Here is a 27,645-nt window from a genome sequence, read left to right as displayed (position 1 = left end):
TAAGTAGATGTCTGTTTTAGGGCTTAAGTATTTTATGTCAAGTGATTTCAAAATTATATGACTTGGATTCCAAGATTTCCAGCAGGGTGCATTACAGAAAATGTGTAGTTTCCAAAAGACCCAGGGAACCTGGAAAATGGATCCAACTTTTCATCATACAAGGACCCCATGTGAAATATGAACACTGTTTATGTTTTATTGCTCAGACAATGAGCTCTCTTCTGATGGGATGAACTTCACCATTGACTGCACTGTATGCGCATGTTGATCCGGCACTGACTGCACTGTATGTGCATGTTGCTCCTGCACTGACTGCACTGTATGCGCATGTTGCTCCGGCACTGACTGCACTGTATGTGCATGTTGCTCCTGCACTGACTGCACTGTATGCGCATGTTGCTCCGGCACTGACTGCACTGTATGTGCATGTTGCTCCTGCACTGACAGCACTGTATGCGCATGTTGCTCCGGCACTGACTGCACTGTATGTGCATGTTGCTCCTGCACTGACTGCACTGTATGTGCATGTTGCTCCTGCACTGACTGCACTGTACGTGCATGTTACTGCAGTCTTCACTAAAATTGACCTGATATACAAGTAAGTGTCAGAAACAACTTGTGAAATGGAGTACAGGGCTGAAGCTCGGGCCTCTGCTACAGTGCATTAAATCTTTCACAGTTAAAAAGGTGGGCCATCAATATTAAGAAGCATGATTAGAATTGCACAAAATCTTCCTCTGTGTTTGGAAGGCACCCATTCTGACAGCCAATGGAATGATGGGAACCAGAGTTACAGTTGGGAATGGAAAAAAATATTTGGCAGTTGTATGCATCTGGGGAGGAGGGTAAGAAGGAAGAAGCCCAAAGCATATCTGGAACACAGAATCCTGGTTCCTTCCACAGAGATCTTCTGTATGGGACAAAATAATACAAACAATAGGAATCATCAGGTCCTTTATTTCAATTCTTTGTCCTTCCAACAAGTGTCTTAGGTAAGATGACCACGAGAATGTCACGAACAATGGATTTGAAACTGTGAATGCCTATGGGTACTTGTCGAAAAGATCCAGATGTTTTAAAATCTGAATGAAAAGCTGCTTTACATCTCTCATCCAGCTGACAGCCTCAAAGTTATAAATGGCATATCCGAGCATAATGCATTACAATGGGACCTATTATCCCACGTACTCTGGCTACACAGAGGACTGTGCAGCAGCCTAATTACTACAGGAAAAGTCTGGCCACAAGTGGGCTAACAGCTAGGGTGAGTAATCTCCATCTTCAGTGCACCACTTGTGTGATACAGACATTCACTTTCTCCATCTTCACTGTTGCTGGAGACAAATCAACTCAGCTTAGAATAATCCCGCATTTAGTACAAACATCTACACTGACAGAGGCCAGATATTTAAATTATATTACAGGCCAGGTAGTCTGTTCTAAGGCATTCTTTCTACACATTGAAGAAATTATAGTCTAATGAGAAAGGCAGACTTGAAACAAAGAAGTATACATCATCATGTAAATAAAGCCACATGTGTTGTAAAACATGAAAAAATAAAAAGATACAGGAAGGTTAGAGCTGGGAAATCAGATCTAATCAGAAAACATCACTGAAAGCCCAATCTTCTCTTACAAGAATAAAAGATGTCAGATCAATATGGAAAGGATGAAGTCCACAGAGAATTCAAGCAGACATCATTATAGGATGGTCTGTTTGTGGGAAGTACCAAATGCTTTGCCCCTGACCAGAAACTACAATCAATACAGTTGTTGAAAAGAATTGATTCTGAAATATCAGATACTAAAAGCTGGTAGAGTACTCTATCTTAGGAGCAAAAACCTCAACAACATTCAGAGTTACCAAAACTAAAACACATCTTGAGTCCTTGCACCAGGAAGGCCACCAAGCAGAGTGGCAGCCAGCAGAGATCAGAACCTAGAGAAGGTAACTTAGTAGGGCTGTGGCCCAGAGGGGAAGGGGGATTAGTTACATTCAGGTGGACTGATTAGTTGAGCAAACATGCTGAGAATAATGAGCCAGGTAACCTCTAGTCCAAAACACAGAGCTGTAAATAGGAAGAGAGAGAAACAGAATGGCATTGAATTAGAACTGAGAATGTGGGCATGAATTTGTAGACACAGAGACAGCTTAGACACAGATAAAGATAAAGACACACTGTGATGTAGAAATAAGCAAGGTATAAAAGAAAGCAAGAGAACATTCCTGCAAGCATTGACAGTTACCCCAAGAAAATGTTCCATACCCAGACCTTGGCTTCTAAATACCATTCTCTGAAAAACAAAACAAAACAAAAAACTGGGCTACCTGGACCTATCTCCAAGCCTCATAGCAATAATTTAGGAAAGGTACACTAATGGACACAAAAAAAACCTAATGATTGAACAATAGAATAAACAACAGAATATACTTGTATATATATATATATATATATATATATATATATATATATATATATATATATATATATATATATCCATAAAGTCTCAAAGTGTCACCATACAGATATTTACTGATGATAAAGGGAAATGAGTGACCTCATTTGGAGGAACCCAAGTGATATGTTTAACCCCAAAGAGAAGGAAGCAGGATACTGCATAGCATATGATGGATACAGTGAGCACAGAAGTCCTTTCTGTGAATCTCCTGACAAAGATGGCTGACCCGACTCTACCATTGGAAACATCATGAAACCCAAACTGGAGAATGTTCTATGAAATAACTGTTTCTAGTCTTAAAACATGACCAGGTTAAAAAAGAGAGAGAGACAAGGCTGAGGAACTACTCTGGATTAGAAGACTTGAGAGAAATGACAACTAGCAAGCACTCCACATTAAACTTTCCTACGACAGCCATCACGGAGATAACAGTGAAGTTTGGCTTTTGGTTTCTGGGTGAAAGAAATAGTAAAGATTTCTCTTCCAGTTAGAGAGAGAAGAGGGACAGTTTGTAATTTTCCTGTATTTTACTTTTTGGAAAATGAAATGTAAACAAGTACAAACATTAAATAAAAAATTCTGAAACAAAGAGATGGCTCAGTGGGAAAAGCACTTAGCACTCAAACCCGACAACCTGAATTTGATCCCAGGATCCACACGGCGGAAGGAGAGAACAGACTCACAATGTTGTCCTCTGACCTGCACACACATGTGCCTGCACTCACACACATATACACATACCATAATGTCTTAGTGTTTCTGTTGCTGTGAAGAGACATCATGACCACAGCAACTGTTATAAAGGGAAACATTGGTTGCATTTTTCAGAGGTTTAGTCCACTATCATGATTCAGCATGCAGGCAGAAAGGATGCTGGAGAAGTAACTGAGTGTCCTACATCTTGATTTGAAGGTAACAGAAAATGAACTGAGACACTGGGCATGGCTTGAGCATATATGAGACCTCAAAGCCCACCTCCAAGTGACACACTTCGTCCAACAGAGCCACACCTCCAAATAGTGCCACTCCATTTTCTTTCAAACCACCACACATAACAGTTACTTTGAACAAAACAAAACAAAACAAAACAAACCCCTCAAAACTTTAATTTGTTTTGTTTTGAAGACAGGATTTCTCTGTGTAGCCCTGGCTATCCTAGAACTTGCTCTGTAGACCAGGCTTGGCTTGAACTCATAGAGATCCACCTGCTTCTGCCTCCCAAGTGCTGGGATTAAAGGCGAACACCACCACTGCCAAGCATTTTTTAAAGTTTTTTTTTTTTTTTGAAACTTTTTGGCTTATATTTGAAAGGAGTCACATTCAGAGACAAACATTCATTGTAATAGGCAAAACACTTATTGATCCATTTCACTGTTGTCATGTTTATAGCTTGTAACCATAATTACTATCATTAACAATTTTAGAATTGGAGGGGTGAGGTGATATTGGACCTTATGCATGCTACACAAACACTGAGTGGAGAATGTTTTTACAACACCAAACAAATTTCACTTCACATTTTGATAAACTTCATGTGGTCATTGAAGTACAAAACTTAAGGACCACCTTTCCCTCCAAGTACCTTTCATACCATGGGAAGCCTAAGCAGGCATGGTAAAGGAAGAAGCCACATAGGAAACTTGCTTTACCTCTCTACATTCTTTTTTTTTCATATTTTTTATTTAACATTTTCAACATAACAGCATGCTTTTGTGTATTACAATTGTTAATATGATAGATATTCACTTGCTTCCAGGACTTTGTGTCTTAAAAATGACCATTAAGACCCTTTGATTTGCATCAGCTCATTTCCTGCACTTCCAGTTTTTTTTTTTAAAAGATTTATTTATTTATGTATATGAGTGTTCTACTTGCATGTATGCCTGCAAGACAGAAGAGGGCATCAGACAGAACAAGGCATCAGATCCCATTTTAGATGGTTGTGAGCCACCATGTGGCCACTGGGAATTGATCTCAGGACCCCTGGAAGAAAAGCCACTACTCTTAACTGCTAAGCCATCTCTCCAGCCCCTTTAAACTTTAATTTTAAAAACTCTTAAATAGTGAATGCATACAAAAATGTTCATTCCTTCTGACACTGAAATGGCATCATATTATACCTGAATGGCTTTTATTGTTATCATTGGTCTTTAATGTATGTTGCAATGTTTTATAATAGGATATTCTAACTAAAGGAGTTCATTCTTTGTTTAGTTACTATTATATAACCTCACTAATAACTTGTCAAAAACTACATAATGAAAAGTCAATCATTTTCTCAATTTTCCAGAAACAACTACACCTATAAGCTTAGGTGGCTTGCCTGAATTTGCATATGCTGCAAGTAGTGGAAATGGGATAGGAACCGAGGAAGTCTGACTCCTGTATTCCAACCTTTATGGTATACTGATTTCTATTTTCACAAAGGGTTTATAATCCTTTTGTAGCATTGAGAAGTCACGCCAGGGTCCGGAGAGATGCCTTAGGGAGTAAAAGAGCTTGCTCTTCCAGAGGACCCAAGTTCTGTTCCCAGCACACACACTGAGCAGCTCAGAGCTGCCTGTAACTCCAGCTTCAGGGCACTCCATACACAGAGCAGACACTGATATCAACACAGACATCCAAGCAGATACATAGACACACACATGCATATGTGTGCACCATGGTGATATTTTATTTGTACTAAAATGTTATTTATATGTTGATAAATAAAGTTGCCCGGGGGTCAGAGCTATTAGCAAGCCATAGGAAAGCTGGGCGGTGGTGGTGCACACCTTTAATCCCAGCACTTGGTAGGCAGAGCTAGGTAGATCTCTGTGTGTTCAAGGATACATCCAACATTGGAGACACACGCCTTTAATCTCAATACCAACCATAGAAGACCTGGAGGTCTGTACAGACAGGTAGTGACGAGGTGGTCATGTGGTTGGGTTTACAACCAATGAGAAGGCAGAACAGAAAGTCTTTATAAAGACTTTAACACAGGAAGTAGCTCTCTTTCGGAGAGGTAGGACCACCTCGAGAGGAAGGGTAAGGTTTTTAGGTCTTAGCTCTGACCTCTTGGCTTTCTTCTTTGCATTAGCTCTGTGTTTCTTATTTAATAAGATGGTTACTTCTACAGGGCACCCCCACACAAACATAAAAATAAGTCTTTAAAGAGGCCATGCCATCCTTCTCATTACCAAAGATAATTGTCCACCAATAAACTGCTGAGACTTTATCTTAAGGAAAGCTATAGTAGAAGAGAGAAACCTACCTGAATAAAGAAACTCATTATATATATAAAGAAACTCAGTGAAATTCTAACTGTGATATATCAACTTGATGAAGTATTAATTGCATTTACTAATTTATTGTAAAAAGTCGAAGGACAAATTACAGGAGTCAGTTCTCTCCTACCATGTGGATTCTGGGCATCAAACTTGGGTTGGCAACCTTTGAGTCCAGTCAGCCTACCTACCAAGCTGTCCTGCCTGCTCCTTGATCAAATACTCTATAGTCATTTATAAGTGATAGTTACAATGACAAATGTGAAATTGAGAAATATTACTTAAAAGTACAAAGCATATCATTTTAGTGACTTTCTGTTGTTGTGAAAGACACCATGACCAAAAGCAACTTGGGGAAGAAAGGATTGATATCAGCTTTTCCATTTCTTAGGTCTTCCATATCTCCTGTCATGGAAGATTAGAGACAACTGTGCTCATTTATAGGAACAGGTATTAAATTTAGAAATCAGATAATTAGGTATTATACATTTTATGAATGGAAAAAGTGCATATGTCATTGACAAGGACATATACTGGACTATCTCAGTAGCCATCTCTAGGGTTAATATTCCAGAAAATCTTCCTTTGGTTTTCTGTTTGTTTGGCATTGTTTTATTTATATGTATGTGTGTGAATATATACCCTATGAGTGCAGTTGCACAAGGAAGCCAAAAGGTAGTGTTGGAGCCAGGGGTGGTGGTGCATGCCTTTAATCCCAGCACTTGGGAGGCAGAGCCAGGCGGATCTCTGTAAGTTCAAGGCCAGCCTGGGCTACAGAGTGAGATCTAGGACAGGCACCAAAGCTACAGAGAGAAACCTTGTCTCAAAACAAAACAGAACAAAAACAAAAACAAAAGGTAGTGTCGGATCCCCTAGAGCTGGAGTTGTGGGCTGCCTGATATGGGTGTTAGGATGTGAGCCCAGATCCTCTGTAATAGCAGGAAGCACTCTTAACCATTGAGTTATCTCTAGCCTTCTTTGTTTTTTGAAACAGGGTCTCACTCTATGGTCTGTGCCAGCCTGCAAGTCACTAGATATCCCAGGACAGCCTCAAATCCACTGATCCTTCTGGCTCAGCCTCCCAAGCACTGGGATTACAGGTATAAGCCATTCTGCTCAGCAGCTAGCCTCTTCCTTATGCCACTTCTAAATTCAGTGCCATACACATGTGTTCATTTCTAGTAATGTTTCCCGAGCTGTATAGGTACAATATTAATATTTCAAGATATTTTAAAATGGCACATGGTTTTGGCAGCCAATTCCCTAAAAACTGGCAACCTTTTGGTATCATCAGTGTGTATTCAGTTCACTAATTCTGCTAGACACTGTCTCAACAAGTAAAGCTCAACACTAGTCCAAAATAACTGAAATTCCAAAAATGATTGGGAATATGAATTCAGATAATTTATGTATAAACCTAAAACTTACCTACATAGTTCACTGACCAATGTTAATTAGAGGAAATGCCATTCATTATACTACATAAATTTATATATTTTCCTCAGGTAACACTTCAAAGCCTAATGTAAAGTATGAGCTTAGAAAGCCTTAGTCACATTCTCCAATGACAGCAAAACAGTCTTGTTATACAAAAATACATAATGTGGGCATCGGAAAGAATCATTACTCTTAGTAAGTATTTTTAAATTTTCTATTATAGAAATGGATAAAATATCAATGAAGTCTGAAATGGTATGGAATTGATTGAGAAATGATAAAGATCAAAAATCAGAAGGATGAGTAGAAAAGGAGGAAAAATCTCAAAATTAGAACTGGGTGGGGTGGCACATGCCTATGATCTCAGCACTTGGGGGATGAAGTGAGACGGATCAGGGGTTTAAGACTAGCTTTAGCACATATTGAGTTCAATACCAGTATAGTGAGTTCAAGACCAGTCTCTGATACATAGCGACCTTGTTAAAAAAAAAAAAAAAAAGACAGACAGACAGACAGACAGACAGACAGACAGACAGGGAGAGAGAGAGAGAGAGAGAGAGAGAGAGAGAGAGAGAGAGAAAGGAAGAAAGAAAGAGAGAGAGAGAGAGAGAGAGAGAGAGAGAGAGAGAGAGAGAGAGAGAGAGAGAGAAAGATTCCACAATGGGAGGAATTTAATTCTGAGCAAAGACTTTAAGGCTGGAGTACTTGAGAAATTCCCATAGTAATCGAGAATGATGACTACAAGAGTTAAGGAATCACACACCTGATCGAAGGCCAACAGGGCCAGGTCAGAGAAGACAGACAGTATCACATGGTAGACAAAGACAGTTCCTTTCAGAGCCAGGAGCTGAATTCCTTAAAAACCAGAGGAGTTCCACTGGCTTGGTATGGCAGTGGAGCGCAGGTCTCCATGAAGGAACGGATGCTCTAACATCACACATCCATTAAGGTGTGAATATAAAGCGTGGCAAGTCCTGAGTCTCAGAAAGCAGTCTGACACGTTCTTCTCGGATTCCATGGGCTGTGCTGGAACTCTCCATGTCGCACTCATTCTAGTGTATGTGTGAATCAAATATAACCCTTCACATTTTTTTCTGGTGAGGTATTAAAGTTAAAAATAGTCCACAGAGGCGATGAAGCCATGCCATCCCTGAAGTGGCCTATCTTCTGCCTGTACCAAGCATGATTTTTACTATAAAAAACCCATCTCTTCCTCAAAAGAGTTCACTGACGTTGTCATCCTACCAGCAGCCCCACTGGGCTCTGGTGAGTGACATCCAGACATTTAAACTCAAAAGCTCCTTCAGAAGGGAGTTATTAAAATTCAAATGTGCTGGGCATATTGAAGAAGAAAGCGCTCCTTTGCATGCACACCTCTGCGTTTGGCCATCCTATTCAGTCCCACAGAGCAGGGTCTCGTTTTGTTTTTGTAAATGGGCTTTGGAGGCGGAGGTCAGCCTCCCACGGCCCCCACTCCTCTGGGGTCATCATTAGTAATGTGTGGGCTGAATAGATTTTCCTCTGAATCCAGTCAGCAAACCTGACAGGAAGACAGCCCTCTCCCACAACCTGAAAATGCCAAAAATCTGACTGGTAAGACGGCGGTCTGAAACACGCCAGCAGTCTGCTCTACAGCGGCTTCCAGCGAGGCTGCACACCACGGCTGCTCAGGTCCACCTGAGCTGCTAGGCTCCGAACAGAGTCCTGCCTGTGAGCCAGGACTGCAGAGCCACAGACCTGCCACAGTGAACCAAGAAGCCCCAGAAGATTCGGAGAAAATTCATTCTGCCAAGAAATATGGATCTGGGAGGCCGAAATAATATGTTATTTTGCTAGAAGAGAAAAAAAAAATTCTGAAGACTTTGACTTCAGAGTTTTTACTTCATGTCTCATGACAATCTCTCACATTATAATCGTTTTTAAATTTTATAAGCTAATGATGAACAATTTAATAAAACTGTAATAAAAATATATGGTGCCAATATTATTCTGGGTTTGGAAAATTCTGATGAGCATTTAGTAAGAATTCAACTTCTTCCTAATGAAGACATCTCTATTATATCTAGTTTAAGAAGACATAATCCATAGCAATATAATCATTAAACTAATTTGCATATTATATGCAACAGTGTATATAGAACAATGATATAATCATATATCAATTTTTATATGGAAAAAAATTAGGAGCAAACAGTGCTAACTCACAACCCTAAAATAAGAGCATGCATCCTAAACTCTAGAGACTAAAGGGGCCAGGCTATAAAAATAGTCCCGAGATTGCTGTTCCCAGTGGGACATCAAGCAACAATACTTCCTCTTCCAATGGACACATTCTATCTTTCCATGAACTTTATTTATCAAATTGCTCCTTCCAGATTTCTCGCAGTTTTCCATTTTAATTCACTTAAAAACATTTTTTTTTTCCTTTTTACAATTGGAATGGCCTTGCTATCATATAGTCACTGATTTGCCCAGTCAGGAAAGCGTGAAAGTAGTGAACCTCACTGAAAGATGATTATGTTAACGGAACTGGCATGAGCCAGGACACACACAGTGCTGGCAGCATACACTTCTTCCTCACAACTCTGAGCAGTGGACGTCATTAAAGAGCTCCTCCTTCAGCAACCCTCGTGGCACTGCTCTGGTTCTGGTCACCCAAAGGCACTGAACCACTATCTTCTAGCATGGAGGGCCACGACCCAGGAGCACGGCAGGATGAATGTGTTCCGAGAACAAACACAAGCCAGGAACGGGAGCGAGAGCCTGTGACTGTAGCAACACAGAATGATCAGACAAGGCCAGGGACAAGGGCTACTTCCCAGTGGGCCTGGGATGCAGAGGTCACCTGGATGTGTTTTCTCTATCCATACCACAGTCACTGAAACGGACAGAAAAAGCAATGTGTACCTTGTGCACCTCTACATGTCTACATGGCAGACACAGTTTTCACAGAGCCACCCACAATGAGAGTGCACAGTTTGCATATTTACAGAGCGGCTCTTTAGTTCTCTAGTCATCTAGGAAGATGGTTTAGCAGAAGACAACATTCACCCCTTCAGACTTGATTTGTTTGATTTTACAGAGGCGTGCTTCAGGCACATACTTACAGAACATGAAGAGAGAATGATAAAAATCCAAGATTTGTGCTCACTTGCCTTTTTTCCCTCCTGTAACGAAGAAGCCAATGGCTGCTCTAAGAAAACTGCCTTCAGGCAAATAGCTGTAGTCAGTAGGAACTGTGGAAGCAGAAAATGATCAAATTAGCTAGTGAACATGGCAAGGCTAATGAAGGAGAGGTAATGATCTCATGCTGCCGTATCAACCCAGAGACAAGGCAGAGATGTTTATGCCATTATTCTCAGCACAGTACTCTGTAGCTGCAGCTAATTCTATTAGATTAAATGATGGCTTGGAGGGAATCGCTTAGGCTCTACAGGAAAATCTAAAATGGTGACAAACCTAGGAGAGACTTAAAAAGAAAAGCTCCCTCCCTTGCACACTATCGTATCGATGAGCTCCAATGCAATGGCCTCCTCAGGGTAGGCAAGGGGCCTGTTGGGCTTCTGAACTTAGGCACTGTCCTAGAGGCCTTGTTAGGATGGTGCGTCAACTGTATGAACCAAGGAAAATAAAAAACCAGGATTAACAGCACCATCTCTTACTCAAGGTAGAGACCTTTAAGTGATCAACATGTACAAAGAACCAGATGTGGCTGCTGACCTGAACCAGTGAGCCAGTGACATGTCTGCTAGCTGAGTCCTGAGAGTCCCCTAAATCCTTTTCCTCCCAGTCCTCCATAATTGTTTCATGAGACAGTTTTGCTGCCATCAATGGCTCAACTGGAAAACTCCCCTAGGAATGAGTAGCTGTGTTTTCCAGACACACAATTATTCTGTTCCTAAGAACATGGGTGTAAGCTGACTCACTATTACCTGATTTGAGGACATTGACTAAGTGTTCTGTAATACAACTGTAAGTCTGAACACACACACACACACACACAGATACACACACACACACACACACACACACACACACACACACACACACACACACACACACACACACACAGCCTGGCGTAATGTGTTATTTACCAGGATACTGGAAGAGCCTGGACCTTCAAGCCTAGCACTAGCAAAGGTTTCTTACATCACTAAAGTGCTTTTAAATTCCCTTCCTATGTTAATACGACAACTTCCAGATGTCTACGGTTCATCATGTTGGGAAGGATGTGAACCAACGTCCTCTGTCGGAAGCTGCAGAGTGACTGCAGCGAGGGAAACAGAAACCATAGAAGCCCACATTCTTCGTTATGCCATCAGATGACCCGCTGGGAATACGTGAAACTGTTTCAGTGAGAAATCTTCAGTCTCTAAATCTCTGCGGACCAGGCGCAAGATGGCCAGTGAGTCAAAATACCGTTCATAAGGAGCAAGGGACAGATATATTTCGGTGGTTCTTTCTCCAGGAAATCTCCAAGTACAAACATAAATTAAGCACATGGGAATTGTAATATATTTATTGCTTTTATCAAAAGATACAAATAGAAAGGACTTTGTTATTTGAAGAGGTAGGATTCCAAACCCTATGGAGGCACACATCTTTGAATGTGTTTTGCTCATTACCTTTATAAAGTCATTGGGCAGAAAAATCCCAGGCATAAATGAAGAGACAGGGTTTGGTTTTTTGTATTTTTTGTTTTTTGTTTTTGTTTTTTGCTTTTGAGAAAAAGTCTCACTGTGTAGCTCTCTATAAAGAGATTTTTAATGAAACATAACACCATTACTTTTAGTAAAAATAAGATGTCTGTTCCAAGCTTCAAGGACCTGATTCTTTGTTTATGGACTTGTCACTAAACAAACTCTTAATGTAACTCATATAATATCTCTAAGCCTATTATTTTTCATTTGTAAAATATAGGTACTTGACTGAACGTCTACACTATCCTCTAAGGGAGGCAAGAGAGGAAGTGTGAATGAATATGGGGTTTGGAGGCCAATAAATCTAAATCCAAAGCACCGCTTTCTGTCATGTGATCCAGAGTACGTCTGGAAGCTCTCTATACTCCATTGCTCACATATAAAATAAAGATCATAACATCCATCCCATCGTGTAGAATTGTTGTGATGTCCAAACCCTTTAGCAAAGTGCAGGGCCTGAGTCAGCCATCCCTTCTTCCAACTCCAGGATATTAGGACTCGAATCTTACCAGAAGTTCTGCTTTGATTTGAAGACAAGGTAGATAGATGAAGATGACCTAGAAGCCATATTGCATTTGATTGAAGACCAATCACCCCCGAGACATTGATGACCTGTTGGTGAAAACAGCAGTTTGGTGATGGGGCAAAATCCAAGCTCTATTCAATAAAAGGCCACCATAGAGTCTCATTAACCTTGTAGGAGCTAGAGGCTTAGTTGAGAACAAGAAGTTCTATAACAGAATGCTAACATGAGTCTCCTACACTAGACCTGACTCTCATTTTAGCTGATGAGTATTTGATGAATGAATGAATGAATGAATGAATGAATGAATGAATGAATGAATCAACCAACCAATTATGGCAGAAAGTACAAGCAATATTCTCAGGCTTCATTGAGCAAGACTGTTCCCAAAAACTGGTAGAAGAAAGCTCAAAAAGGGTCTGGGGCTAGAGCATAGTTGGTAGAGAATTTGCCTAGTGTGCCAAAGGCCAGGGGGTTCAGCTTCAGTACTCATATGCCAAGTGTGGTGGCTCATGCCTGTAATCCCAGCACTTGGGAGCATCAGGAATTAAGTAAGAGTCACCCTTAGCTACACAGTTTGAGGCCTGCCTAGAACACATGAGATCCTGTCTTAAAAGAAAAGAATTCAAAAAGTAGAAAGAAAGGGAAAGTTACTTCATTATAAAGTATCTCTAAAGATAGAAATTTTAACTCATTATATTCTTTAGGTAATTTCTACCATGATTATTATAATTCATGAACATTTTAAAATAATTGTTTCCAATTCTCCCAAGTTTTAACAACTTAAATTTCAGTAGAATTCTTTTTCTGAGCACATTCTTATTCATATATGTAAAATACTTTTTCTCCGCTCAGAAATTCATGCTTTTCCACCATGAATTACTAAAACATCTTTATGTGCTAAGTATTATAATTAGTCATGTTTTATAAGAATGAAAACAAGTATGCTAAGTGGGGAAAAAATAAGCTAGAAAGCACCAGGTATAGTAAGAATACCAATCACAAAAACCCAGCTTGGACGTGAAGCTTAGGAAGAGGCAGGACCGTGCACTCAGGCCTGCTGTAACACTGCTTCACCTTTTTTCAACCTGTACTTTCACAGTTTATTCAGCAGACATAATGTTTTAAAAATAAAGATCCTAACAGACAAAGCCTTGAAAGCGGATGAACATGATTATGCCTCAGCAAGAGTAATGATGACGATTATTTCCTCACAAAACCTCATCTGAACCCATGCCATTTGACCATTCTTCCCTGGGGTCTGCCCTGCCCTTTGGCCACCTACTATTTGTCCTTGGCCCAAAAGCCAGATAACCCTTGCAAGGTCAGGTTTAATTTTTAAGGTGAATCAATAACAAGTTAACCCAAAAAAGCCAGTATTCTTTTTTTTTCCAGGAGCAGGGCATATTTGTCAATGAACACAGGCCCATACACTACTTCAAAACACCCCATGAACTCAACATGAATGTTAGATTTTCACATTTGCCAGGTAAGACACACCATGACAAGCAGTATGAAAGATAACAAAGGGGAAGATGTGCGTCCCATGCAGGGACTGAAAATTCCTCTGCTTACCTCAGTTAAGGTTCTAATGACTTCATTAAGTCTTGCTTGAAAATGGGCGTTCTGGATGGCTTCTGACTTTAGCTGAAAGAGTGAGCAGAAATGACCCAGGGCATGAGCAGTCATCTCGGAATGGGATCATTTATCAGCTCTCAGTATATTTCAAGCACATAAGTGGTAAGCTCCTCAAAGGCATGGCCCAGGATTCATTTACCCTTGATTTCTTAGCATGTTTTCATGGTGGCACATAGCGGTCCCTCAAAAGTTTTACTATATGAACAAAGGTATACAATTCAGAACTGTGATAAACTCTCACACACTTATGTCCACTGGGATAATGTTTCAGAACAAAACACTTGCAAAGATTTAAACTTGAACATTAGAGATGTGAACTGTAATTCATGATGAATGAATTTTGAATTTCTTATGTTCAGTCACTTTCTCAGGCAGGAAAGTCTATGGACAGTCCCCACCTAAAGAGGTTTGATTCCTATAAATTAAACCAAACAAGGAACAAATCTCTACAGAAAGAATTCTCAGCCAAGAGTCCTTTTTCAGAGCAAGGCACTGAAAGCCCAGAGTACTATTACCATGACTACATATTCCTCTTGCCCTAGGCTAGGAAGCTAATGCCACTCTAATATTGCTATGGCTGTGTACTCATTCAGTTCCTTCCCCTCAGAGTTCCTGGCTTTACCTGCATAGCATCCACATCCGATCCTACTAATGCCACCAGACCGTGAAGGGCTGCCAGACAGAGCATGGTGGAGGCACCCTGCAAACCAAGAATCAGAACAGTCAACAGCAAAATACTCCTTGGCTTTGAAACCTACACACGTTACTGTTGCACAGCGAGGCCAATGGCTGAAATTATAACACATCCATAGGATCAACACAAAACTGATACTTGACCCCCAAATAACAACAGACTAAAATAAAGGAACACATTAAGGCTGTTAAATCACAGGTGGCTTCTTATTGTTTCTATTTGCCCAGAAAACCCTAACATTGTTTTAAAAGTTAAAGCACTATCAGGTAGTCAGCTTTTAAAAAATAAGACAACCTGTAATGGTTGACAGATTGCACTATTTATAAGAGATTAAAGGCATACATGTCTCTTTCACTTGAAATTACTTGTTCATTTATTGTTAAACTATATCTTAGCAGTTCCTATAAAGAATCCAATAAATCAGTTCTTTTTCCTTTATATAAATATATAATAGCATACAGGTGATGACTTTTTACCTCTGTCAGAACAACTCTAATCCAGTTGGGGAGGAGTCTGTTACCCAGGTCTTCAGCTTTTCCATGTCCACACACAGACAAACCATGAACCAGATTCCCTAATGCCAGTGCAAAGCCTGAAGTCTGGTACAAATAAAAATAGGAGTGAGGGGGGAAAAGCTATAAATAAGGACTCATATAGAACATTTATCATACACAAAGCAAAACAAGCATTACAAGGGTTCCTATCCCTAAGTTTGATGTGGACTTTTACAACAGAGTCTTACTGTAAGGAATTTTGCTGCTGTGGGTAGTTTATCTAAGGAGAATAATTTTGTACCATCAATTGATAGCTCAATCAATCTAAAGTATGGGTGAAAAGCCTGAGGTTCACCACCCATGGTCAAAATCCACCTCCTAAGCAAGAAAACATTCCATGGCAAATGCAGTGTATGAACACTTCTGAGTTTGTTATTGCAAAGCATATTCTGAACACGTAATCACTGAATCACAAAACAGTAACGATGTTACAAAGGCCAGGACTAAAACATGGAGAAATTTTTCCAAAAAAGTCAGGCTGGTGGAGTCTATGCATGTGCAATTAGAATTCTTTCTCATTGTCTTAAACATGGATAGCAGTTTACTGGCATCAAGTACATCCACAGTTGTATGACAATCTTCAAAACTATTTTCATCTTGAAAAATAAAATCTCTGCTAGTAAACCTTCCCACACCCTACACTAGGGGCAACTGCCAATCTACTTCCTGTCTCTGTGATCTTACTCTAAGGAGACACTCTAACTATCTCACACAAGCAGAACTGGGCAGCAGTTTCTTGTGATTAGCTCATCTCTCTAAGCATTATATACTTAAGATTCATCCAGGTCACAGCACATGTCAGAACTTCCTTTTTAAAGACTGGATAGTATTTAAGAGCAAGCATTTTAAGCATAATGTTTAAGTATTTGAGCTTCCCTGTATGTACTCAGTTATGAATGAAGATTATCTGTCTGGAAGTTTGACTTAATCAGAGTTCTATAAGCATTCATAACTTGATGAGTTTTTGTCGTTATCTTCTCTATCTGCTACACATTTAAATTCCTTTCCCCTCAACACAGTCCCTTGCTTTTCCTGCATTTCATTCTAGCCATGTTTTAAGATTTTATGAATATAGAGTAATGATTTGAGAAAGAGAAATTAAAACATTATGAAGCTGGGCACATTGAATCTTCAATTCCAGCACTGGGAAGGCAAAGGCAAGTATATCTCTATGAGTTTGAGGCCAGCCTGATCTACATACTGAGTTCTAGTTCAGCCAGAGCTAGACCCTGTCTCAACATCTAAACCCAATCTTTACATTCTCAGACAAATGTCCACAGAAGCTGGGAGATAAAAGATGAGAAAGGCATCTGGTGGCCGGTGGCTGCTGGCTACGATGGTGACAGCAAAGAGTTTCCAGACTTTCCCCAGTTCTAGATACAACAGAATCCACCCCAGTCTGAGTAATTAGAAGACAGCATGCAACAGCAACATGAAACTCAAGGAGAAAAATCATCAGGGCACATGTTCCAACCTGCTGGTTGTTCTCTACCAACAGCTGAAGCTTGTTCATAATGTCTTCAGCCTCCACAGCCTCGATAATGCCAGCACTGAACGCTGATGTACACACACAGCTAAGTGTGTAGGCCAGGACCTAAGAAGAAAACACAGCCGAAAAAATGTTTGCTCACAGGCAAAATCAAAGACCTTGGCTTAGGTGCTATAGCTCATCTGTCCAATTCCCCAGAAGGACTGAATTTAGATACAGATACCCCAGATTGGGTACCAGTTCGCTGTCTGGTTTAGGATCAAGATGGGGATCATCTTAAACAGGATTTGGAGGCTCAAATGCAAATAGTTACGAGACAAAACCCAGATTCAAATGTGGGTCTCCAGCCTCTAAACCACAGTTGCCTCACAGCCCGATGCCCCCACACAGCAAGGTCAACAACATCAGGAAGTAGATCTTTACCAGCTAAAAAGTGCCAGACTCACAGGACATCATGGTAAAGATGTGAACACAGCTGTTTCCGTTCCCTCGGAGGGGCTGAGAGCACGCTGAACAGGAGTGTAGGCCTGGGAGCTGGCTAAGCTGTGTGCCACTGAGGGTTTTGTTTTTTACAGTTGTCATTGCACAAGTGTGAAAACGTAGTCAGGAAATGAATGAGTACAGGAACAAATAAGTAAATAAAATCTGATAATGGGAGCAGAGATAATACTTGGGAGTCTTCTAAACTTACATCTGCAGGGTCAGTAAGTTCGAGGAAGTCAGTTTCTGCAAACCTCTTCCCGCTACCTTCCATGTTGACCATAAAACCCTTTCTTCTAATGCTATTCAGATTAGGAAGAAAGTTCAACTCCCAGTGCTGGCTGATGTATAAAATTACAAGCAGCAGCGCCTTTAATCCCAGCACTTGGGAGGCAGAGGCAGGCGGATCTCTGTGAGTTCGAAGCCAGCCTGGTCTACAGAGTGAGTTCCAGGACAAGCTCCAAAGCTACACAGAAAAACCCTGTCTCGAAAAATGAATGAATGAATGAATGAATGAATGAATGAATAAATAAATAAATAAATAAATAAATAAATAAATAAATAAATATATAAATAAATAAATGCGCCTTCCAAGTAAGAAGCCAGTTAGAAAACATCTGAGGAGGGGCAAAAATACTTTCTGAAGGACTTATGAATCCAAACATCACTGCAGACAAAAGCATCTGTTATAATAACCTTGTCTTCTTGGTTAATCAAATGGTTCTTTCTTCTTTCACACACACACACACACATACACACACACACACACACACACACACAATATTTGTAATAATACACATACACACATATTCGTAATTCATGCTACTTTAAAAATAGAAATGCAGGGCATACCTAGAACAAAACTTCAGTCCTCTGTGCTACAAAGAAATTCCCCAACAACAAGGCCCACTGCTGAAAGCACAGGAGCTGAGCGAGGAAACACAACAGGCATTCTGTACCCATCAATAGCTGTGGGCAGGCTGGGAGAAAAGAGAATCTGCTCTAATGAGAGGGAGAATGTGGCCCGGCCAGGAGGTCACCCCTGCCCCTCCCCAAGGCGGGAGTAGGCAGTTCAGCTTTACCTGGGTACAACAGAGAAGACATGACACATGCCTAAAGCACCCCAGCTAAACATGGGTCACACATGTCCATGGTGTCATACCAACTCTTTGCATACTCTTCTGTCATATCAGAATGGGAAAAAAGTTCTTACCAAATATGGTAAAGGGAATTTCCTCAATAATTTTTCATACTAGTGGGCACTTATTTGTGGTTTCTTAAGCTTGTTTCTGGCTTGTTTTGAAAAGTCACATTTCACTTGAGGACAATTCTGAAAACCCTCGATTTAACCTCCAGAAGCTGCAGTTCTCGGGAAGTGCTGATAGGGATGCTGCCTGGGGCTTCTGTATTCTCTAACAGTTCTTATCTCCTACTCCACATTTAAGTCTAAGTGCAACGTGGAGGCCTCATGACATAACTTAGGTGGCTCGCCACTCAGGTTTTCTCCTTATTTGCAGCTGTAACCGAAAGTTTCAGTTAGAGGGCTACAAAACCTTGAGGCGAAGAGAGCAGAAGACAGCAGAGCAAGGCCAAATGGACCCACGTCCTACCTCCTGGAATGTCCTGCTCTGGCTCCCACTGTCATCTAGGTAGGCAGACAGCTTCCGCAGAGACGCTGCCACATGAACTCGTGACTCCGTGTGGCTGCTGTGGCTCATGAGGGACAGGGCAAGTCCAACTCCCAACACACAGCCGGTGCTTGGATGCCAAAAGAGACAGTGTCAGAATCACACACAACATGGCTGCTCCACACTCACACAGGAGCTCCTGGTGTTCTGAAGCTGAAGTGAGGTTCCACTTCTGCCTGCTTCAAAGTGCACTGTGACTTCGGACACGTACCCCTGACCTCTTTTCTCAAAATGAAGAGTTTATAGCAAAACAAATGTGCAGCAGGGTTGGGGCTGTAGCTCATCAGTAATGCACCTGACTTACAGGCCTATGGCTCTAGTTTCAATCCCCAGCAGAGGCTTAAAAAGAAGACACACACACACACACACACACACACACACACACACACACACACACACACAGAGACAGAGAGAAATAGAGACAGAGAGACAGAAACAGAGACAGAGACAGAGAGATCCTCCCTCTACACACACCCTAGCACCATCAGCACCACCAACCAAACATCAGCTATCCCACTGGACAGAAACAGAAAACACCGAGCTTGACTTAAACTGGTGAGAAACAGCTCTATTTCGGCCCTCACAGAAATGCCACGATCCTTCCCTCTGGCTTCTGCTCTTACACTATGGTTTATCTGCACAAGCAGAGATGAGCTAAATTCCAAGGTGGGCACTGAGGAGCTGTGGTTCTGGATGGGAGCAGGGCAAGGCGCAGTGGTGCTGAGGGCTTGTGTTTCCCAGTCAACTCCAACAACTGGAATCTCTTTCTTAAAGAAACTGTGTATTCATCAGTGCACAATGACTTTAATCCTTCTTTCCCCTCTGATCTCCCAGAGTACCACTGGGTCAGAAGGGAAAATGGACAAATGACAGGCTTGTCAAAAGTTACCCCTTGTGACAATTCAATTGGAATCTGGGGCTTTGTGTCCCAATCCGCTGAAAGGTCACACACCATTTAAAGAACTGTTATCAAGAAACTTCAAGTTAGCATACCACAGTGCATCTGTGGCCATATTTTCCTTTGTAAAGTGTTTCTCATTTCTGTTGCTTTTTAACTGGAGGTAATGCTGAGTATTTCAGAAAACATGCTGGTGCTGATTGGACACCCCTCTCGTCATGATATACACAGCTGAAGCAGGCATTCCAGCCAGGGCTTTTCTCCCATATCCATATGGAAAGCAATTTTTCTCTTACATGACGTCTATGTCCTTGGCTGGCATCAAGAAACCTTCCTATGAACACTCAAGTAAGACACCCCACATAACTCTGTGTGAACAGTGTCCACACCTGAGAGCAGATACCCGGAGGAAGAGATGGGCTTAGAGATGTGCTCAAGATCACACAGGAGGGAGGCTTTCAGAAGAGCGCAACCAGAAAGAGGGGACTTCAGTCCCCAGCCCTGGGTTCCATCTGCTGTGCCCAAGGCCTTCTCAGGCCCTGCATGATGGCCAGAAGACAACGAAGTGCTTTTCTGGTTTCTGTTGCGTAAGGAGCAGCACAGGGAGTCCTGGGTGGAGACGCGAACTCAGCCCACATCCTTCAGACAGCTGCTGTCCAGAGCACGGCGGCCTAACAAGTGCAACGGCTAATGTGCTCCCCAGCAGCCAGAACCAGCACCCAGCAGCCCGGCACCCCAGGACTGGACGCTTTCAGGCCAGTCACATCTCCTGAGAAAGGTTACTCTTGATTAGGATGGATTTCAAGCCTTTGTTTTAACTAGGAATGTAAGGGGAAGGCTTTTAGCTATCTTCCCATACTGACACACGTAAAACTGAGAAAGATTTAGACAAAGGTATAACTAGAAACAATTTGATTCATATTTTGACAAATTTGACTATGGCTCTCCCTTTGACAACTTATTATTATTAATTATTAGTAGTCATTGCTACTTATCCTTCAGATTTCAAATGGTTCTTCCTTGGGACCCCATCCCAAGACCAGCAGGGAATCTCTTAAAAACTCTCCCATAGCCCTTATATTAGGTTATATCCAATAATTTTAGTTAAAAATTATGAAGAAAGACTATTTGGGGGATTATTTATTCTCTAATTTCAAAGTTTTATGATGGTGGATATCTTTTTTATTTTCCCTCAATACAGTATCTTCAGCCCACGGTCTTCACAGATGCATGGCAGCACGAATCCAGAACTTGCTGGATGCTAAAGAACCAGCCAACCGAGATTTATGAGTGTTGGGTGTACAGAATACCTACAGAAAAAAAGGGAACACACATGCACACGTGCACAGTTCCTGATGCCTCTGTTCAGCTGGAAGCAAACGGAACGTATTATATAAGATTCAATCAGGAAAACTCAATTTCTGTTTCTTGCCAAACTAGGTGAAGAAAGACGGATATTGTATTTGTATGGACAGATTATTTCTCTCAAAGCTCAAATAAAAATTGGGGTTTATTGTTTTCAATGAACAAGCAATTTTGTAGAGTCTGCTTATCAAGGTGTTCTGGGCTGAAGTTCTCCTACAGCACCTCAAGGGACATGTGAATTCCCAGGCCCGAGTTCTAAGGCACTGTTACAAGTCTTTTCAGGACTGCAATGTTAACTGCCTGTCATATCATATGAATATATAATCTAACCCTGTGTGTACATGTCGATATACATATGCTCAATATTCATAATAAGGGTATCTTAATAAGTTAGATACCCTCAGCCTATATCTTGAGTTTTAGCCTTTCTCTTATGATTTAAATAACCCATTGACCTTTTAAAAGGTTTCCATGTTTACCCCCCAATTTTTAGCATGTACCTAGAAAATATTCCCAAAGCTTTATTCCTTTCATTTCAAATCTTCTACACCTTAACGTCCTAAGTCTTAAAAACGACTCAAAATGATTAGTTCCCTATCTCCACCTACTTAACTCATGCTAGAATCTGGATATGTCTGCCAGCTGTAAACCACAGATGACTTGGGCAGAGGCAGCTTTTATGTATTCTGCACACTGAAAACAAAAAGGAGTTAAGGGTTGGTGCCTCCAACAGCTGAAATAAAAACAAATGGTATCATTAGACATTCAGTTGTGCTTTTGGAACCACTAGCATAAATATTCTACAGGAACTCTAAAAACTTTAAAGAGAATTTTAACTCCAAGGCTCTCTGGGCTGGAGAGATGGCCCAGTGGGTAAGAGCGATTGCTGTGGAAGCCAGAGGGTCCAATCCCAGCACTCATGTGAAAGCTGGGCATGATCACGTGAGCTTGTAACTTCAGCAGGAGGAGACAAAGACAGTCAGATCCTAGGAACTTGTTGACAAGCCATTCCAGCCAAAATAATAGGCTTTAACTGCAGTGAGAGGCTCTGTCCTAAAACACACGATGAAGATCGATAATGAAGACACCTAGTGCTCTCCTATGCATTCATGGACTAGGTGCATGCATGTTCATATGCGTGCATATGCACACGAGAGCGTGCGCACACATACACACACACACTGCACAGTTGTTTGAATATCATATCACAGTATATTAAAAGATCACTATCGCTGGGTAGTGGTAGTGCACACCTTTAATCCCACCACTCAGGGAGGCAGAGGCAGGTGGACCTCTGCGAGTTCAATGCCAGCCTGGTCTACAGAGTGAGTTCCAGGACAGCCAGAGCTACATAGAAAACCCTATCTCAAAAAACCAAAACCAATAAAAAAATCACCATAAAAGAATACCCAGTTCTAATACTCGTATTGTCATATCAACTGAGATAGAACAATAATACTTTTCTAAGCTAACCAAAAATGAATCTTGAATTGCCTAGCTTATTGTTAGCAATACACAGATTAGGTACAAGCCACATAATAATTAGTTCTAATAACAGTTAACATTTGTATAGCGCTTTGCCCTTTACAAAGCACAATTTAAATGTTATTGTATTTGTAACAGCTCAATAGTAATTAATCAAAGGGCAGGTCATTGATGGATAGCATGACCACAATTAGGGCTGTCAGGACTGCAATGGCAAAAAGATGACCACTAGGTGGCAGCAAAATGTTAGCGATAAGACTAGCCATGCCAGCCCAGGTGTTCCACTCAGCAGTTCATTCATTGAATCAAGGAAGCATGGTGAATTTGTTCTGGCAGAATTCTGTCACTTGAGGGAGCACACCCTGGATCATCTACTAACCACCTCAGTAATGCTTTCACTGTCTCACTGTGGAGGGGGGTTTGCCCTAAACCCTGGCAATTTCTTTAGACAGAGGAATACTTTATGCTATACGCCAGGCATTAAGGCCTGGGCCAAGTAATAGTGGGCAATATCTGCATGTCGATGACGATGATAATAATAATAATAATAATAATAATAATAATAATAATAATAATTCCATAGTGCCAGGTATCAAACTGTTTTCTTCCCACGGAACTGTGTTCTCTGCACTGTATTACACAAGACAAAGAAAAATAGTTTTTAATTCAGAGGCCCTAGGCCCATTTCTTAATTCTTCCACCTATAAAGCATGTGACTTTGAAAAAGCATCAGCTCAGAGACTTGGTTTCTTTAGACAGCAAACTGATGAGGAGTCCTGCCTGGATCTCTCTCGGTTGTGATTAGGATTAGTACCCGGGGTACAGATATGAAAATGCAGCTGCTCAACAAGTTCCAGAGAAATCTGAGACAAGAAAAGAACTCCGTCCTGGACTGACACCCAGGAAGCCCCAGAATGAGTAAATACTGAGCTCCACGAACGGTAGGAATACTGAAGTTTGGGTAGGAGAGGGGCAGGCTGTGTGGATGCCTGGACCTTTGACTGGGCTCTGATGGGCAAGCACCTTTCTACCCCATGAGAAGGTGTTCCACATGGTCCTGTTCTACGCTCCTCTGATGGACTGGTCTCCTGTCCAGACTCACTCTCAATACTGCCCTTCACTATGAAGATAAGAAAAAGGAAATGAGAATCTTATCTGTCATAAAAATAAAACTGGAGGTTAAATATACTTAGACATGACCCTTTAAGCACATAAACACCTGTTCCAGAGATTTGGTCAGCCCCAGTCTGCCTGGAGTAGTATGTGAGCTGTTCTCCACTGCTGCAGTTGGTTAAGACCTTGCAGTGCTGAACTGTAAGCTTTTCCTCAACATTCTAATATCCTGATCCATGGCTACGGTAAGTACCTTGGGAGAATGGGTAAAGGAAGAAAGGAAAGGTCGGGGGTTGGTTATTAAGACAAAAACAGCAATGCATATATTAGACTCAAAATCTCAATCTGTCATTTGATCCAAATAATAACCACATTCGCATCCTTCTCAGAAATCATTTTCTATACTCAGAAGACTCCAAAGGTGCCATCAAACCCCCTTCCTGTAGTCACACCACACACTAATGATGTCACAAGCTCCTGAAGGATCTCTTGATGAACTGTCAGGTTTCTATTTAGTTTTACCCTACCTATAGACAAAATCTCATTGCCTCCACCTACTACAGAGACTACCTTTACTTGTTATAATAATCCTCCAGGAGCTTCCCTTTATATGGCTACTTCGCTATTTTTTGTTACTCTGAGCCTAACAAGCTAGACAGTATAGATGCACAACAGAAAAGGATAAACCATTAGTGCTAATCTATTGTGTTTTCTAGAAACAGTGGACCCCAGAGGATTCAAATCCAAGATTCTAAAACAGAAATTGAAAAAGGTACAAGCTGTTGCTGACAACATTCCACAAAGCCTAATCAAATCATATTATTCACCCATACAAGTCATGGAAATTAGATTACAGATTAGATGTATAACAGTAAATTCAACAGTTTTTACATTCTGATTCTCTTATGATTACTTTCATGTTTGTTATCTTTCAATATTAGAATGAAACCATAAAATTTAAGATATTTAGTTTTCAAAAATAATACTTTTAAAAATACATGAGGTCCAAATGGGGGCTGGAGGAAAATCCATTCCTGTTAGACATACTGGGGACCCTTTGCATTTGATTCCTCAGCCCACAGTTTTACAGGGAAATTCAAACCACCAGAAGCTCTCTTTTCCCACTCATATTCAAATAATCTCAGCTAATCTTGAAAAAAAGGTTAAGTGAGGTATCCTGGTCACCAGATCCATGCCTCGTGTACAAGTACAAAACAAAACTGAAGTTTGGTAACAGGAGGATTAAGCTGCAAAATGGCACTCACTGTTCTGCATGTAAGTACAACATCCACCGATGACATGGTTTTAGAACAAAGAAGTTTTCAGTACAAGGTTCTTTCCAACTGTTACTCTATACTCTCTGCAAAGGAGTTCAAGATCAGATCCTGCAAACACTTGCTTCACCACAGCATTCAAGGCCTGCTGCAAGAAGCAAACCATCTCTCAGCATTGGTTATGAAAGGAATCAACATACTTGTATTCAAGACTGGGGTCAAAACAGCAGTTCTCCAGGGCATCCAGGGATTTCATCAGAAGAAGGTTCATCTGCTGACCAGACATGTCACTGGATAAGGAGACAGGGATAATGGATTATTACTAATCACGCAACTGTTCAAAGGACATGTCATATCTGGGAGTATGAGGCTCAGTGGTAGAGTGCTTGCCTAGTACACACAAGACTCTGGATTTGATCTCCAGTACCACAAAATAAACAGAATGCATTTTAGTCCAGAGAGATGGCTTAGCAGAGCCTGCAGATCTGACGGTCCCCGGCACCAACAGTATGGAAGGAGCCAAATGATCCCCACAAGTTGTCCTCTGATGTGCACAAAGCATGCATGTCCCCCACACATACACAAATAAATACACGTTAATAAAAAAGCCAAAATGTTACAAAGGAAATCTTATTCTGTCAATATCTACTGGAAACATCAGCATCTCTTTATATATAATAAGGTAGTAATAATATTGGTGACTCACATATGCTCATTTTGTAGACAGGGGAACTAAGAAAAATTATTCAGTAATTAGGTTTTTGAAGAGTGTAACCAATTACAAACAATAAACTTATTTTAATTTTTCTCTTTGTATTTAAATTTTAAATCACTGAGGAGCAAAATTTCAAATATTTCTAAGACTGTAAAAGTGATGCTTTTGTAGAAAATTTAATAAAACTATGAATACAGTTATCAATCACCCCGAATCTCTCTTAGGAGGGACACAGCTTGTGATTTCATGTCTCAGTTGTATGGGTTGCCAGTTAGCCTTATTCCTTTAATTACACAGTTTTTAAGAGGGAAATTCCCTAGCCCTACATTTTTCTGCTTCTGTATAACAATTGGTTTTTATCATTGTCTTGGTGAGAACTAAGACTGGATAGTAAAAGAAAACTTAGACAGGCACTCTCTGGCTCTTTCCTCAGGCAAAGCTGTGGGCTTCCTCACTCCCATTTTATTACTCAGGGTCCCTAGAGCTCAGCTCCTTCTCTCAGTCTTCAGATCATGCTGGATGGAACACAACCCAGGAATACCAAGCAGCCAGAGAGCACTTTAAATAACAGCTTTCAAACCAAGACTACAGCGATGCTTGCAAACATGGATTATACTGTGGCATGAGAGACGCATAGGCAGGCAGGCAGACAGACAGACACAAACAGACAGACACAGACACACACACACACACACACACACACACACACAGGGTGGGAGGCATTAAATGAATAAATTCCTTCAGAGTTATTCTTAGGAATAAAGTATAATTAAATATTTTCAATATATACTACTGAGATTATACGTATAACCTCTACAGCAGCAGTTCTCAATCTGTGGATCACAACCCCTTTGGGGTCACACACCTGATATCCTGCACATCAGATATTTATATTATGATTCATAACAGTAGCAAACTTACAGTTATGAAGTAGCACAAAATAATTTCATAGTAGGGGGTCACCACACCATGAGGAACTGTATTAAAGAGTCACAGCATTAGGAAGGTTGAGAACCACTGCTTTAGAGGTTATGATGGAGGCAAGAAGCTTGGTGTAATGTACCTTCCTGAATAAATCCTAGTTTGGGATTCAAAATCAGGAGAATCATAAGCCAGATTGACTGTGATGAGTCTCTCTCTTCCAGGAGGGAGAATCTACTCTGAGAACAATGGAGTGTTGATGTCTGTTCTCCTATGGGTACTTGATATTACTACCCATTTCAAGCCAGTAGCTCTCATGATACTTAGCTTTATTTTAAATTATTTTAATTTTATTTTATTTGTGAATATTTTGCCTGCATATTTGTCTGTGTACCATGTGTATGCCTGGTGCCCAAGGAAGCCAGAAAAGGGCATCAGATACCCTGGGAATGAACTTAGAAATGTTTGTGAGCTGCCATGTCCATGTTGGCAATCAAACTCCAGCCCTCTGGGAAAGTAGCCAGTGCTCTTAAGCACTGAGTTATCTCTCCAGTCCCTATCTTAAATTGTATTTCTGAGATGCATTTTATTTTTAATTTGTGTCTGTGTATGGTGCCTGTACAGGGCACCACGTGCACAAGAGTACAGGATCCCTTACAAACGAGAGCCCCTGGAGCTAGAGTTTCAGTAGTTGTGAGCCACCAACAAGGTACTGGATACCAAACTTAGATCCTTTAGAAAAGCAGTAAGCACTCATAACCACTGAGCTATCTCTCCCGCCCCTAACCTTGGTGTTTTTTTTTTGGGGGGGGGGAGGTGGTAATCAGAAAAGGTAACATTGTAATTACTGAGTAAAATACCTAGGTAGAAAAAGGTAACTATTGCTGATTTCCTGCTCTAAAAGAAATGAGCAAGTAGGAAACAGGGATAATTACATGTTGG

General features: G+C 40.9%; 1 protein-coding gene across 4 annotated transcripts in view; it reads right to left on the bottom strand.

The window, feature by feature from the left end:
- Focad (focadhesin) overlaps positions 1–27,645 on the bottom strand; it is a 300,913-nt gene that overhangs the window by 26,178 nt on the left and 247,090 nt on the right. For 3 of the 4 annotated variants that reach the window (XM_006975965.4, XM_015994914.3, XM_042271395.2), the window contains 8 exons: positions 25,268–25,357; positions 18,855–19,002; positions 16,750–16,869; positions 15,198–15,320; positions 14,650–14,727; positions 13,965–14,036; positions 12,376–12,478; positions 10,322–10,402 (listed from right to left, as the gene is read on the bottom strand). In XM_006975965.4, the coding sequence (XP_006976027.1) occupies positions 10,322–10,402; positions 12,376–12,478; positions 13,965–14,036; positions 14,650–14,727; positions 15,198–15,320; positions 16,750–16,869; positions 18,855–19,002; positions 25,268–25,357 (815 nt within the window). Of the gene's footprint in view, positions 1–10,321; positions 10,403–12,375; positions 12,479–13,964; positions 14,037–14,649; positions 14,728–15,197; positions 15,321–16,749; positions 16,870–18,854; positions 19,003–25,267; positions 25,358–27,645 lie in introns of those variants that run through there. The other variant, XM_076564485.1, reaches the window with a different exon arrangement.

The sequence above is a fragment of the Peromyscus maniculatus genome, chromosome 2, assembly GCF_049852395.1.
Source record: "Peromyscus maniculatus bairdii isolate BWxNUB_F1_BW_parent chromosome 2, HU_Pman_BW_mat_3.1, whole genome shotgun sequence".
NCBI lineage: Eukaryota > Metazoa > Chordata > Mammalia > Rodentia > Cricetidae > Peromyscus > Peromyscus maniculatus.
The sequence above is the reverse complement of the archived record's forward strand: the minus strand, read 5'-3'. Positions and strand labels throughout refer to the sequence as shown.